The sequence below is a fragment of the Littorina saxatilis genome, linkage group LG8 (assembly GCF_037325665.1).
Source record: "Littorina saxatilis isolate snail1 linkage group LG8, US_GU_Lsax_2.0, whole genome shotgun sequence".
Classification (NCBI taxonomy): domain Eukaryota; kingdom Metazoa; phylum Mollusca; class Gastropoda; order Littorinimorpha; family Littorinidae; genus Littorina; species Littorina saxatilis.
In genome coordinates, this window is record NC_090252.1 from 65,035,035 (window position 1) to 65,048,750 (window position 13,716).

Consider the following 13,716-nt stretch of genomic DNA (forward strand, 5'->3'; position numbering starts at 1 on the left):
TTCTGGGGTCTTGAGAGCGGCCAAGTCTTACTTCTGGGATCTTGAGAGCGGCCAAGTCTTACTTCTGGGGTCTTGAGAGCGGCCAAGTCTTACTTCTCGGGTCTTGAGAGCGGCCAAGTCTTACTTCTGGGATCTTGAGAGCAGCCAAGTCTTACTTCTGGGGTCTTGAGAGCGGCCAAGTCTTACTTCTGGGGTCTTGAGAGCGGCCAAGTCTTACTTCTCGGGTCTTGAGAGCGGCCAAGTCTTACTTCTGGGGTCTTGAGAGCGGCCAAGTCTTACTTCTGGGATCTTGAGAGCAGCCAAGTCTTACTTCTGGGGTCTTGAGAGCGGCCAAGTCTTACTTCTGGGGTCTTGAGAGCGGCCAAGTCTTACTTCTGGGGTCTGTGAAAGGAGAGCTGTGCTGTATTATATACACAAAGTCCAAATAAGAACAGAAAAAAATGAAATCATATTTGGTTCCCAATTGTGCTGTCATGGTCTGTGATGGCAAGTTTACAATTGCTGTCTCAAACCCTGTTCTTCATTTTCATCGTGCGAAATATAGCGGCAGTGTGCAGAATATAGGGGCAGTGCCTTGTTCATGGATTTTCCTTGTGTTTGTGTAAAAAGTGCGGGTTGTAGAAGAAAGCGCCTTGTAGTCGCCAGTATACACTACAATGTAATACAGTAGCTGAGAAAAATGTTTTGTGTGTTGCAATGTACGGTAGCTGAGAACAGTGTGTTGCAATGTACGGTAGCTGAGAAAAGTGTGTTGTGTGTTGCAGGCTCGTGGCCAGACCAACAAGGCGATGGACGACGCGGACGAGAAACCGTACAAGCCTCATGACTACGACTCCAAGCCCGCCTACGACTCCAAGCCCGCTCGCTACGAGAATGACATCGGCCGTGACTACGACCGCAACCAGGGACGCCGCAACAGGGCGTATGACGATGACGCCCCGCGTTCGCCCCGTCGCTACAGCTCCGATGACGGCGGCACCGACACCAACGTCAACATGAACACCAGCATGCACAGCATGCACAGCGTCGGCCGTGGTGACCCCAACATCGGCACCGCCATCTAAAGCGGGAGAGGATTATGGGAAGAAGAGCCATCGTTTGAGTTGGGGTTTTTTACTTCAAAAAGGCTTCGGTGACCCAAACTTCTGTACAGCCATCTAAAGTGGGAGAGGATTATGGGAAGAAGAGCCACCGTTTTGGGTTGGGTTTTTACTTCAAAAAGGCTACGGTGACCCGTACCTTGGCACCGCCATCTAAAGAGGGAAAAAGAGCCACATGTTTTGGGTTGGGTTTTTACTTCGAAAAGGCTATGGTACAGTGGTACCTGTGATGAAAAGCAGGGTTGGGATTTGTATGCCGATCTTCCCTAATCTGGTAGGGGATATTTTTTTACTCTCCTAAAATCGAGTATGATTGCCTAGATGGCAGGGGGAAAATAGCCATACAGTACACTTAAAAGCCTACTCTTGCAAAAACAAAGGAGTTGGAGCCCATAAGCATACAAGAAGTAAGTTGATCTGTGTACATACGCTTTTTCTGTCAATCTAAAGCACATGAAGTGGATGTTTTGTGTGTGTTTCAATCAGAGATAGAAGGCCCGGCCTTTTCAGGAGGGAGGCATGCCACAGTAAGCTTTTTTACATTCCTTCCCCAGTCCTTTCCCTGTAGCATGCATACTTTGAGATGACAGTGAGAGTGTTACCAGCAGGCGTCCTTCATTGACAGGTGGTCTGTCATTGGAGGGTGCTCACATCACTGGCACCACTGTACCTTTCTTAGAAGTAGTGTTTTAGGCCTAGGGAGTATTCTCAGTGGCTTAGTGTAACTAATGCAGCACTAGAGATATTTTGATACTGCCATTTGCATTGCTAATTCATGCTCATTTCATTTTGAAAATTGAGTGCATCAGTTTAGTTATATTTCTAGGAGTTACAAAATATAGGTGATTCATAATGTAACTGCTGTATTCAGTATAAAAAAAAAAAATATTAAAAAAAAAAGCTCATTTAGTATGTAAAGTTAAAGTTTGTTTGTCTGTCTGTAAGCCACTATTGTACATGTTAGTATAGAGAATTCCTACTTTGCAACTGATCGTAGTTACTACTATGTATGAGAGGAAGAATATAATTCATAAAAAATATACCTTCAACAAATATTGCTTGAAATATGACTTTGTTGTTGACAATAATAACCATGTACCTAGTTGTATGGTATTTGAAACGACTATACTGTGCCATGCCTTTTTAAGGTCATTTTCTAGGTTTCTGCATCTTCTGCGAAAATTGTGAACAATACTAGCTGTATTCCCATCTTTACCACACCCTACTCTCCCACGTCCTGGTTTTTTTTATTTTTTTTTAACAGTTCTTTTTTGTGTTAACTTTGTGCAAACTGCATACCTTCAGTGAATTTAGATCATGGCTAGTCTGGTGTTAACTTTGTGCAAACTGCATACCTTCAGTGAATTTAGATCATGGCTAGTCTGGTGTTAACTCGAGCATTATTGAAGGTATCTGTCAGGTGATGTTGCATAATGGAATGGAAGAGGTGGGAGGGATGTGTGTTTCTATGGCTCAGCAAAGGAAAGTACAGTGGAACCCCCCCTTTAAGACCTCAACAAATCTGAGAAAATCAGGTCTTATAAACACCCCCCGCGGGTTAGGGGGAAGAATTTACCCGATGCTCCCCAGCATGTGGTAAGAGGCGACTAACGGATTCTGTTTCTCCTTTTACCCATGTTAAGTGTTTTTTGTATAGAATATAGTCCATTTTTGTAAAGATTTTAGTCAAGCAGTATGTAAGAAATGTTAAGTCCTTTGTACTGGAAACTTGCATTCTCCCAGTAAGGTCATATATTGTACTACGTTGCAAGCCCCTGGAGCAATTTTTGAGTCACTTGAGAAAAAGTGACTCTATGTAATCGGTCAGTGTTAGTCTGTCCGGCCGGCCGTCCGTCCGGCCGGCCGTCCGTAGACACCACCTTAACGTTGGACTTTTCTCGGAAACTATCAAAGCGATCGGGCTCATATTTTGTTTAGTCGTGACCTCCAATGACCTCTGCACTTTAACGATGGTTTCGTTGACCTTTGACCTTTTTCAAGGTCACAGGTCAGCGTCAAAGGAAAAATTAGACATTTTATATCTTTGACAAAGTTCATCGGATGTGATTGAAACTTTGTAGGATTATTCTTTACATCAAAGTATTTACATCTGTAGCCTTTTACGAACGTTATCAGAAAAATAAGGGAGATAACTAGCCTTTTCTGTTCGGCAACACACAACTTAACGTTGGGCTTTTCTCGGAAACTATAAAAGTGACCGGGCTCAAATTTTATGTGAACGTGACTCATTGTGTTGTGAATAGCAATTTCTTCCTGTCCATCTGATGCCTCATATAATATTCAGAACTGCGAAAGTGACTCGATCGAGCGTTTGCTCTTCTTGTTTTATTAGTGCTTTTGTGAACAAGAAACAATTAACAAGTGGCTCTATCCCATCTCCTCCCCTTTCCCTGTCGCGATATAACCTTCGTGGTTGAAAACGACGTTAAACACCAAATAAAGAAAGGTCTTATAAAGGGGGGAGTCTTAAAATGGGGGTACAGTTACAGAGGCTATGAAAAAAAAGTCTGATAAAACAGGGTCTTAAAAGGGAGGGAGTCTTAAATTTGGGGGTTCTTAAAAGGGGAGTTCCACTGTAGGTGTTAAAGTCTTGTTCTTCCTTCCTACACAGTATCATGCTCAGCGCCACAGATCTCTCCAGGCTTTTACATGGAATAAAGAGATCCTTTCACTTGGTCACATACCAACAGTTAAAAGCATGGCGGCATTCTGTGCCGTGGAATGTTGTGCTGAATTGATTAGCTTATTAGGGCGGGGATGTAGCTCAGTCGGTAGCGCGCTGGATTTGTATCCAGTTGGCCGCTGTCAGCGTGAGTTCGTCCCCACGTTCGGCGAGAGATTTATTTCTCAGAGTCAACTTTGTCTGCAGACTCTCCTCGGTGTCCGAACACCCCCGTGTGTACACGCAAGCACAAGACCAAGTGCGCACGAAAAAGATCCTGTAATCCATGTCAGAGTTCGGTGGGTTATAGAAACACGAAAATACCCAGCATGCTTCCTCCGAAAACGGCGTATGGCTGCCTAAATGGCGGGGTAAAAAACGGTCATACACGTAAAATTCCACTCGTGCAAAAAAACATGAGTGTACGTGGGAGTTTCAGCCCACAAACGCAGACGAAGAAGAAGAAGATTAGCTTATTGACATGGGTGTGTCACGTAGAAAATTAATTCGGCACAACAAAATTTGATTGTGCACTGAGGGAGCCGCCCGGCTGTTGAGCTTTGCTATGTGTGTAAGGGGAAGGAGGCTCTTAGTCCGTGTACAAGTCTCAACACATTTGTGGAGGTGAACATGATGGCTTGCACGAGAAGGCCTGCAGCTTTAATTAAGAGTTGCACTAAAGGCCCCGTTTGGCGTAGTCTTGGTTTTAAGAAAATAGTTGTACAATTTGTTTAAAAGCCAACCTGGATTTTTATCCAAAAAGTTCCATACGACTAGTTGCCTTCCAGAGGGTTTTCACCCTATTTGTTTTTAATTATTCCATGATGTTTCTATCTACAGCAAACTAAGACAATGCTTTCTTGTTTCTGTTATGTATTATAAAGTTTATATGTCTATACTACCTCTGTGTTATACATTTTACTGCAGTAACATGTATTTTAAAAACATTTTTACTTTTGAGGGTTTTAAAGTAAGGTATATTTTAGTTTTTTCCTAGCTGTAGATTTGCTTTCTGAACCTGACTTGTCTGCTTAACATATGATTTGCATTATAATCGGTTCCACCAATCACAGCATTTTTATTCTATATTTTTAATTCTGGAGAAGTTTGAGGGATTTTGCTGCTTAGATACCAAAGATCTGTATGAATGCAGTGACTAAATGTTTTATAAACCTGCAATTGAAGTGAATAATAGTTTTCATGATGAAGGTTTTTGTTAAATGGTTGTAAGTTGTATTCTTACTTTTTGTAAGGGGGAGGGGTGGTTCAGAAATAATTGCACACTTTTTCAAAGTTTATCATTGAATCTTTTTATTTTGATTATTCGTAATTCAAAGTGTGTGTGTGTGTGTGTGTTTGTGTGTGTGTGTGTGTGTGTGTGTGTGTGTGTGTGTGTGTGAACAATCTTTCTTCACCATGTTATTTTAGAGTATATTTTAGTGTATATTTAACATGTTTTTTTCAGATAAATCATTTTCATTTTTATCATTGGGACTTTTAAACATTCAGCTTCTTCTTAATCTTGATTTTGTTTCAAGTTTTGCTTGTGAGAGTGAAGGAGGGTGGGGGGGGGTGAAAGGGGCGGGCAAGAGTGTGAAGCAACTACAGGCGAGAGTTTTGCTACAATAACAAAAGAACAATCATGTAAAACGCACTATTCAGCAGGGTTGTGTTCCAGAGGAAAACAATGTTTAAAGGCCATAGTTTTTTAGTCTCTTGTTCCATGGCAAATCCATGGCAGTTTTCATTCCACATTCTCTATCTTGTCACCAATGTCTTGGTTCTCGTTTGTGTACGTGCAAATAGATGTTCTAGGTGTTGGTTGGTTGGTTGATGACTTGGTTGGGTGGTTGGTTGGTTTGAGATGTGTTTATTCTACACTTTCCTTAATGGATGAGTTGATGTGTGTGTGACTTTTAACATCCATGGTACATGTACTTTGTTTGATATCATAAAACTGGTGGGGTTTTTTCAGTTGATTTGTACCTACAGAATGATTTTAATGAGCCCTGCAACCGTATATCTTGTGAAGTGTCAATGTATTAATCAGAACTGCTGATATAGTGATCGTATCAAGTCATTGAACTTGATATGGTTTGGGCAGAAAACCAGAGCAGCTGGAATTTACTTCATGCATTGTACTGACTGTACTCTAATGAAGACTGACATTGTATATGCTTTCAGTTCTTGCGCTTCATAAGCAAACAGACCTTGTATGCTTGTAATGTGCGGTTTAATGGAGTGTTACTTCTTTGTTTTTGACACGTATTACAAGAAATGTTCAATTGTAAAATTAAAATCATGAATGAGTGAGATAAATCAGATTTTTCACACACTTGATTTTATTTTGAACACCATGAATATTTGGGATGAATAATCAGACGAATCAACTGGAATGGAAAACTATTTAGAATACTTCTTTATTTTTTATTGTGCTATTAAATGTAATGATCCACAGGTATCATTTGAAAATGTAGCCCAAGTTTGTGTGACACTAAATACTAAATCATAACATTTCATTCATGTTATTTCTGAATTGTAAATATAACACTATTGTTTATGGCAAATTATTTGTGTTTTATACGTCTGCTTCATGTGTTTGTTTGAACATTTACCGTTCCTCTTATCGTTGTCTGTATATTTCCACTTACCATTAATATATTTACATTGCCATGACAGTACGAATTTTTCTTCTAATCACCTCTGTTTTATCTTGTGGGTATGTTTTAATGGATTTTGTTCTCGCTTTCTTTATGTTGTCTCTTGAAGAAAAAGAAGCAAAGATCAGCAAAGTTTCTTGCACTTTTTCTGTTGGGAGAAAACAAATATGAAGACAGATGAAAAGTAAATGTTATCAGCAAATATTTTAAACTCGAATATTGGTTATACATGTACTATTTTCTAAGCCATTGACATGTAGTTGTTGGATGGAAGGGAGACAACTATACTGTAAACAGAGGTACATGTAGTTACTTCCCTTGTACTAAGAGATCAGACGTTTATACCTTGAGCTCAGCCAAGTGCACATTTTCAGTATTAACGTCGAAACTACAACACAAAAAAGCATAACTTTTTTTTTCTTGCAATTTTGCTCTATTATTGCGTAAATAATGCAGCTTTCTTTGAAGCTCAGGTAACAGATTTTGAAAGACACTGTTTGATGCTGAGTGTCTCATTTCATGGGTTCCTCTTTATTCCGCCAGTCTGTGGCTGTGTTTTTAGGGTGGAGTGCAACAGAGTATCTGCATGTCCCAAATCATTGATAAAATTGCCTGCAGATGTATAGAGCCCTAATGAATCTGCAAGAGACTGCTAGCTTCATAATCCATCCAGTGTCTTTGCTCATGTGAAGTTTCAGATTGAAAAGCAGTCTTTGCTATGTTCTGAGTGCTGGCATTAACAATGTACACATTAGAGTAGAACTGTCTCTCTGTTTGTCTCTCTGTAAAAAACGAAAGTAAGCTGTAACCTGCGTTAGTATATGTAGGATTTCCTGGTAGAGCTGTTTGTTTCAAAATCCTTTTCAATGCTACAGGGTTGTATGCGAGTTTATCATCAATTTGTGAGGCGTTTGGTGTCATTTAATTTTTAGTACATGTACCACATTTTTAACAAACCTAGCCACCTTGTCCTCTCGGGCTACTGTCTGTACTTTCTTCAGATGGAGTGACAATTATGGTGATGATAAAGGTCTGACCTTTCCGTTCCACAACCCGGCACCCCCACCCCCACCCCCATGCACGCACACACACACACACAAAGTAAATACACACACACATATTTCTCCCCCCCCCCCCTCCCACTCACTCACCCTCCAGTCCATTCTCCACTGACAACATTGTTGTATTAAGGTGGATATATTATGAATGCACACAAGTGACTGCTGTATTCTTTTGTCTTCATGAAAACAAGTCGAGATATCTTCTCACTGACGTCCTTCCTTCATTTCTTGTTTAATTTTTATTAGGGGTGGGGGAGGGGGAGTCCTTCCTCTTCCAGTCCTCACTCCACTCCCCCCCCCCCCCACACACACACATCACACACCCATCCTACCCACTTTTCTGCTTCTACATCTCACCTTTTGTTTTGAGTTGAAGGAGAAAATGGAACTAATCATCCGTTTGTACATATATGTATACTTTGTTTCTGGATGGTTACTTTAGATTTTGTGATCCATTTCCATGTCTTAGATTATGTGGGGGGTTTTCTCACGAAAATTGCTAACACTGTAGTGATTTTGCACTTAATTCCAAACATGATTCCGCTTTTAAATTTAAGTAGGAAGAGTTTGATCCTGTTTTTGAACATAGTAGAGTAGAGTTTGATTCTGTCATTAAACAAATGTTTCTGTTTGTTGTCCCAGGTTGTCATCAGAGATTTATAATAAAAACATAAAACTAACATCCAGAAAATTGAATTGACATTTTGCTCAGAACATTCCATGTACATATTGAATAGAAAGGTACTTAAAGTGACTGTCAGTCAGCAAGGTCAGTTTTCCCAGAAACCATTTGGTTCCCTTGGTCTTTATTTTTCACATGTCAGATGCGAGTGACGACAACTTTTTTGAAATCCATTGTATTTTCACGGATGAATATAGCCACATTGACTACGACAGCCCCTCCCACCCTCCATCCCTCTTCATCCACCCCTTCTCTTACACCTGGCATGATGATACAAATAAACGTTCACATTATAAGAGAAAGGCTTGGCTACTTTGTGTCCAGGCACTGTTCAGATCCGCTGACTTTTGTTTGGAGACTCGCTGTCTAGTTTAAGATGTAACATCTGTGCATCATTGGAATTTGATTTTAAATTCATTTCATAGTATTAGACTTTGGTATGAGTAATTATTTCAGAAATTGTTTCGCAATATTTTCAGGCAAAGTATGGGATGTGTAAACAGTATTTTTGTGTGATTTTGTTTTATCAATGCCTGGTTTCAGGTACGTGAACGTGAATACACAGATGGATGTCATAATCTTCAGAATATGTTACACAGTATCTCTTTTCTTTGTCGGAGTCAAACCACCTCTTTTATGCCAGTGTAAGATTTTTTAAAATAGCAAAACCAATGCGAATTTTTTTTTTTTTAATCACATGCTTTTTTTTAAGTGTTTCTGATTAGCTGAGACATAATGACAGTAATTATCATCTCGTTGTTATGTAAGTCTGCAGCTTTTCTTAAGTGGTGTACTTGCCAAGAATTACAACTTTTTGTAAAAATGACAAATATTCTAGAGCATTGATTATTTACATGCAACGTTGAAATGTTTGTTAACAGAACTCTCAGTAATAACATATCAGTTGTTGATTTTGATTACAGTTAACGATTTCACATATCATTTTGGGGATTTATCTCCACTAACTATTATCATATACCTCTTGTACTAATACATATCAGCTCTATGCTCGTTGAATTATATTTTTAGTGACTTTATATATTTGCTCTGAATCATGGGGAAAATGATATGAATGCTTGTGTATATAAATTCAAGTGATTTGTCGTTCATAATCAAAAAGCTTTGGCGTTTTTCAATAAATACAATAATCACAAGTTGGCTGTGTGTGTTTGTCTGTCTCAGTGTTAGTTGGTCAATTGGTCGGTCTGAAAGTGTGTGTCTTCTTAACTTTCCTAGTGTCTGTGCATCTGTTAGGATTGTCACTCTATTATTGACAGAGAAACCACACACACACACACACACACATATACTCACACACACATACTCCCACACAAACACACATACACATACCGGAACACACACACAAACACACTTGAACAACAAACAACCACATACATACACACGCACACACATACACAAACGAACGCAGACTCACACACACACTCACAAACACACACACACACACAAACAAACACACAGATTCAGGCATGGGCGTTTTCCGATAAAAGCTACACAATTCCGAGAAGAATAAAAATTCGAGATAAAAAAAATCGAGGAATAAAAACAGAAAATGACAGTGTGCCTAGTATGACCAACGTCCTCCATAAAACGATTCAGTGAGATTCTGTCCGAGTGAGTCACTTTTGCTAACAAAGAGTACGTGTGTTCAAATAGTATTAACTCAGTTGAAGGATTAAAATGATCGTTGGTTACTGTCAATACAAACTATGTATTAAATTTGCTCAGTTTTTGTCAGTTGTTGTTTAAGTTCATAATACATACTCCCAGAATGCACCAGATTGCACAGATGTTAAACTAGATTATAATCAGTGACACACACGTTTAATGTTTGTACAGACCTCCCATAGCTTTACAAGCACACACACACAAACACGTGATTCAAATGCAGGGAAATGGCTCAGTGGGTAGCTATGGCCAGTTATCGCTTTCCGTGAGTTCAATCTCCACGTTCGGCGAGGGTATGGATTTATTTCTGAGAGCGGTCAACTTTGTGCAGACCCAAGGTTTCAAGGTTTTATTTTCGGCTTTAGGCCCATAAGGCGTTTAAGCAAACAAAAATACACAATTAAGTCACACGCACAATGGGAGTAGGCTACACGCAGGCACAGCAAACAGTGAGCTTAATTCAGTACTGAACAACAAAAGAAAAACAGAGCACACTAACAAACATCTTCATCAACTAGAGCTCTTATCGACAGGAATAGCCTCCTTTATGCTTCTTTTGCTACGCTAAAAAACACACACACACAACAAACAAACAAAAACCCCACCCCCGTGTGCACGCATGCGCACGATCGATAAAGAACCCAAGTTTACAGCAACAGTGTCAGGGCTTGAAAACATGAATGCACGCATGCAGAAAAAGAAAGAGAAACAAGTCGCGAAAGGCGAAAATACAACATTTAGTCAAGTAGCTGTCGAACTCACAGAATGAAACTGAACGCAATGCAGTTTTTCAGCAAGACCGTATACTCGTAGCATCGTCAGTCCACCGCTCATGGCAAAGGCAGTGAAATTGACAAGAAGAGCGGTTTAGTAGTTGCGCTGAGAAGGTTAGCACGCTTTTCTGTACCTCTCTTCGTTTTAACTTCCTGAGCGTGTTTTTAATCCAAACATATCATATCTATATGTTTTTGGAATCAGGAACCGACAAGGAATAAGATGAAAGTGTTTTTAAATTGATTTCGACAATTTAATTTTGATAATAATTTTTATATTTTTAATTTTCAGAGCTTGTTTTTAATCTAAATATAACATATTTATATGTTTTTGGAATCAGAAAATGATGGAGAATAAGATGATCGTAAATTTGAATCGTTTTATAAAAAAAATATTTTTTTTACAATTTTCCGATTTTTAATGACCAAAGTCATTAATTAATTTTTAAGCCACCAAGCTGAAATGCAATACCAAAGTCCGGGCTTCGTCGAAGACTACTTCAGTGACGAAAATTTCAACCAATTTGGTTGAAAAATGAGAGCCTGACAGTGCCGCCTCAACTTTCACGAAAAACCGGATATGACGTCATCAAAGACATTTATCAAAAAAATGAAAAAAACGTTCGGGGATATCAATCCCAGGAACTCTCATGGAAAATTTCATAAAGATCGGTCCAGTAGTTTAGTCTGAATCGCTCTACACACACGCACGCACGCACGCACGCACGCACGCACACACATACACCACGACCCTCGTCTCGATTCCCCCCTCGATGTTAAAACATTTAGTCAAAACTTGACTAAATGTAAAAAGGGTAGCGCCGTACTGTATGGCAGCTCGCTTTCCCCAGGGAGAAAGCAGCCCGAATGTCCTTGAGGATAACCTCACAGGACTATATGAATCTGATCCTTATCAGCCCGGCTTCCTTATGTAAACGCGCGCGGCACTCCGACGCACACACAGTATAGTGAGACTGAGAGTGAACAAACAACAACTGACGGAATCAGTCACAGTACAGCACAAGTGTGTGTGTGTGTGTGTGTGTGTGTGTGTGTGTGTGTGTGTGTGTGTGTGTGTGTGTGTGTATGTATGCGTGTGTGTGTGTGTCAGTGTGTGTATGAGTGTGTGTGTGTGCATGTGTGTGTGTCAGTGTGTGTGTGTGTGTGTGTGTGTGTGTGTGAGTGTGTATGTGTGTGTGTGTGTATGCGTGTGGTGTGTGTGTGTGTGTCAATGTATATGTGTGTGTGTGTGTATGCGTGTGGTGTGTGTGTGTATGTCAGTGTATATGTGTGTGTGTGTGTATGCGTGTGGTGTGTGTGTGTATGTCAGTGTATATGTGTGTGTGTGTGTATGCGTGTGGTGTGTGTGTGTGTGTCAATGTATATGTGTGTGTGTTTGCACGGTGTGTGTGTGTGTGTGTGTGTGGTGTGTGTGTATGTATGTGTGTGTGTATGCGTGTGGTGTGTGTGTACGGTCAGTGTATATGTGTGTGTGTGTTTGCACGGTGTGTGTGTGTGTGTGTATGCGTGTGGTGTGTGTGTATGTCAATGTATGTGTGTGTGCTTGCACAGTGTGTGTGTGTGTGTGTGTGTGTGCCAATGTGCCCGCGCGTACGTGCGTGCGGCGTGCGCCGGGTGTGTGTCTGTATGTCTGTCTATGCGCGTGTGTGCGTGCCCGGTGCGCCAAGTCAGTCGTGTGTGTGTGTGTGTGTGTGTGTGTGTGTGTGTGTGTGTGTGTGTGTGTGTGTGTGTGTGTTACTGCAACAACCTGTTTTAACAACCACGAACACCACAACATGTCAAACAAAAACACAAGCCAGGCCTCTGACAATTGAATTCTACATAAATGATGAGATTGTTTCCTTGGAATTGGGTGCGCCGCGGTACCACAGAATCCATTTCAACGGTGCCGCAAACAAACCAAAAACAAGTCGCTTGAAGCGATATGAAAACATTTAGTCAATCTGTAGGCATCAAACTAAAAGATAAACTCAAAAAAACAGTCATCGGTGAGACTACATTCAGATAGTCTCGGCTAACCATACCCGGAAGACCGAGACGGGTCACGCTCCTCCCCGCGAAGCATGCGACTATTATACTCAACCTATTTTTTTTTAATTCTGAGTGCGTTGTAATGTAAACATACTATATTTTATTTTTATTTTTCATTTACGAGGATTTATATCGCGCACGTATCTCACCACACAAGGCGACTCAAGGCGCATGTTATACCTATTAATGCCGTGTGAGATGGAATTTCTATATATTTTTTAATTCAAGAGAATATGAGGAATACAATGCAATGCATTTTTAATCTGTAAGTGAAAATTCGTGTTTAATGACAACTTTAATTAGCAGACTAATCAGGTAATTTTTCAGCATCCGAGCTGAAATGCAATCCAAAAGTCCGGACTGAGGAAAAGATTGCTTGACCCAAATTTAAATCAATTTCGGTGAAAAATGAGGTCGTGACAGTTCCGCCTCAACTATCACTAAAAGCCGGATATGACGTCATCAAACACATTTATCGAAAAAATAAAGAAAATTTCTGGGGATATCATGAGTTATTTCTTATATTCTGACTGTTGGCAAATTATGATAACAAACATGTCGAGGAATTGGGTTTAAATATGAGCTGGGATATTTCAAGAAATCTGTGAACATTGCTCACTTCAATGTTGTAATTTTGTGTGACGGATGAAAGGCAAAATCGCGATACCAGATGGTTTGTTTGGAATGGACTGACCAGGAATTACTAAGAGGCATGATTTTATTGAGCGGACACTGTTCTTACGCCATTTGTTTTTAAAACCACGCAGATCGAAGTTCATTATTCATTAAAGTGCCAACAGCGGCGCGTCTCCACAAGCAATTCCATCTGAGTTTTAAATGACATAGTTGGCTTGCCTTGCGTTGTCTTCAAGAAATAGGACGCATCCGCGGTCAATAAAAACACCCGCAAAATTATTCATGGATTCCATCTGTCGACAGAAATCGTTCACAAGACTAACGGGCGCAGTGTCAGAACAACAGAATCTTGATTCTTCATTTGAGTAGTCGATCGCCCAACA

General features: G+C 40.2%; 1 protein-coding gene across 1 annotated transcript in view; it reads left to right on the forward strand.

Moving 5' to 3' along the window:
- LOC138974144 (uncharacterized) overlaps positions 1-9,340 on the forward strand; it is a 59,857-nt gene extending 50,517 nt beyond the window's left edge. The window contains exon 9 of the mRNA XM_070346833.1: positions 765-9,340. Coding sequence (XP_070202934.1) covers positions 765-1,064 — 300 coding nt within the window. The 3' untranslated portion in view covers positions 1,065-9,340. The remainder of the gene's footprint in view (positions 1-764) is intronic.
- The last annotated feature ends 4,376 nt before the right edge of the window (positions 9,341-13,716 follow it).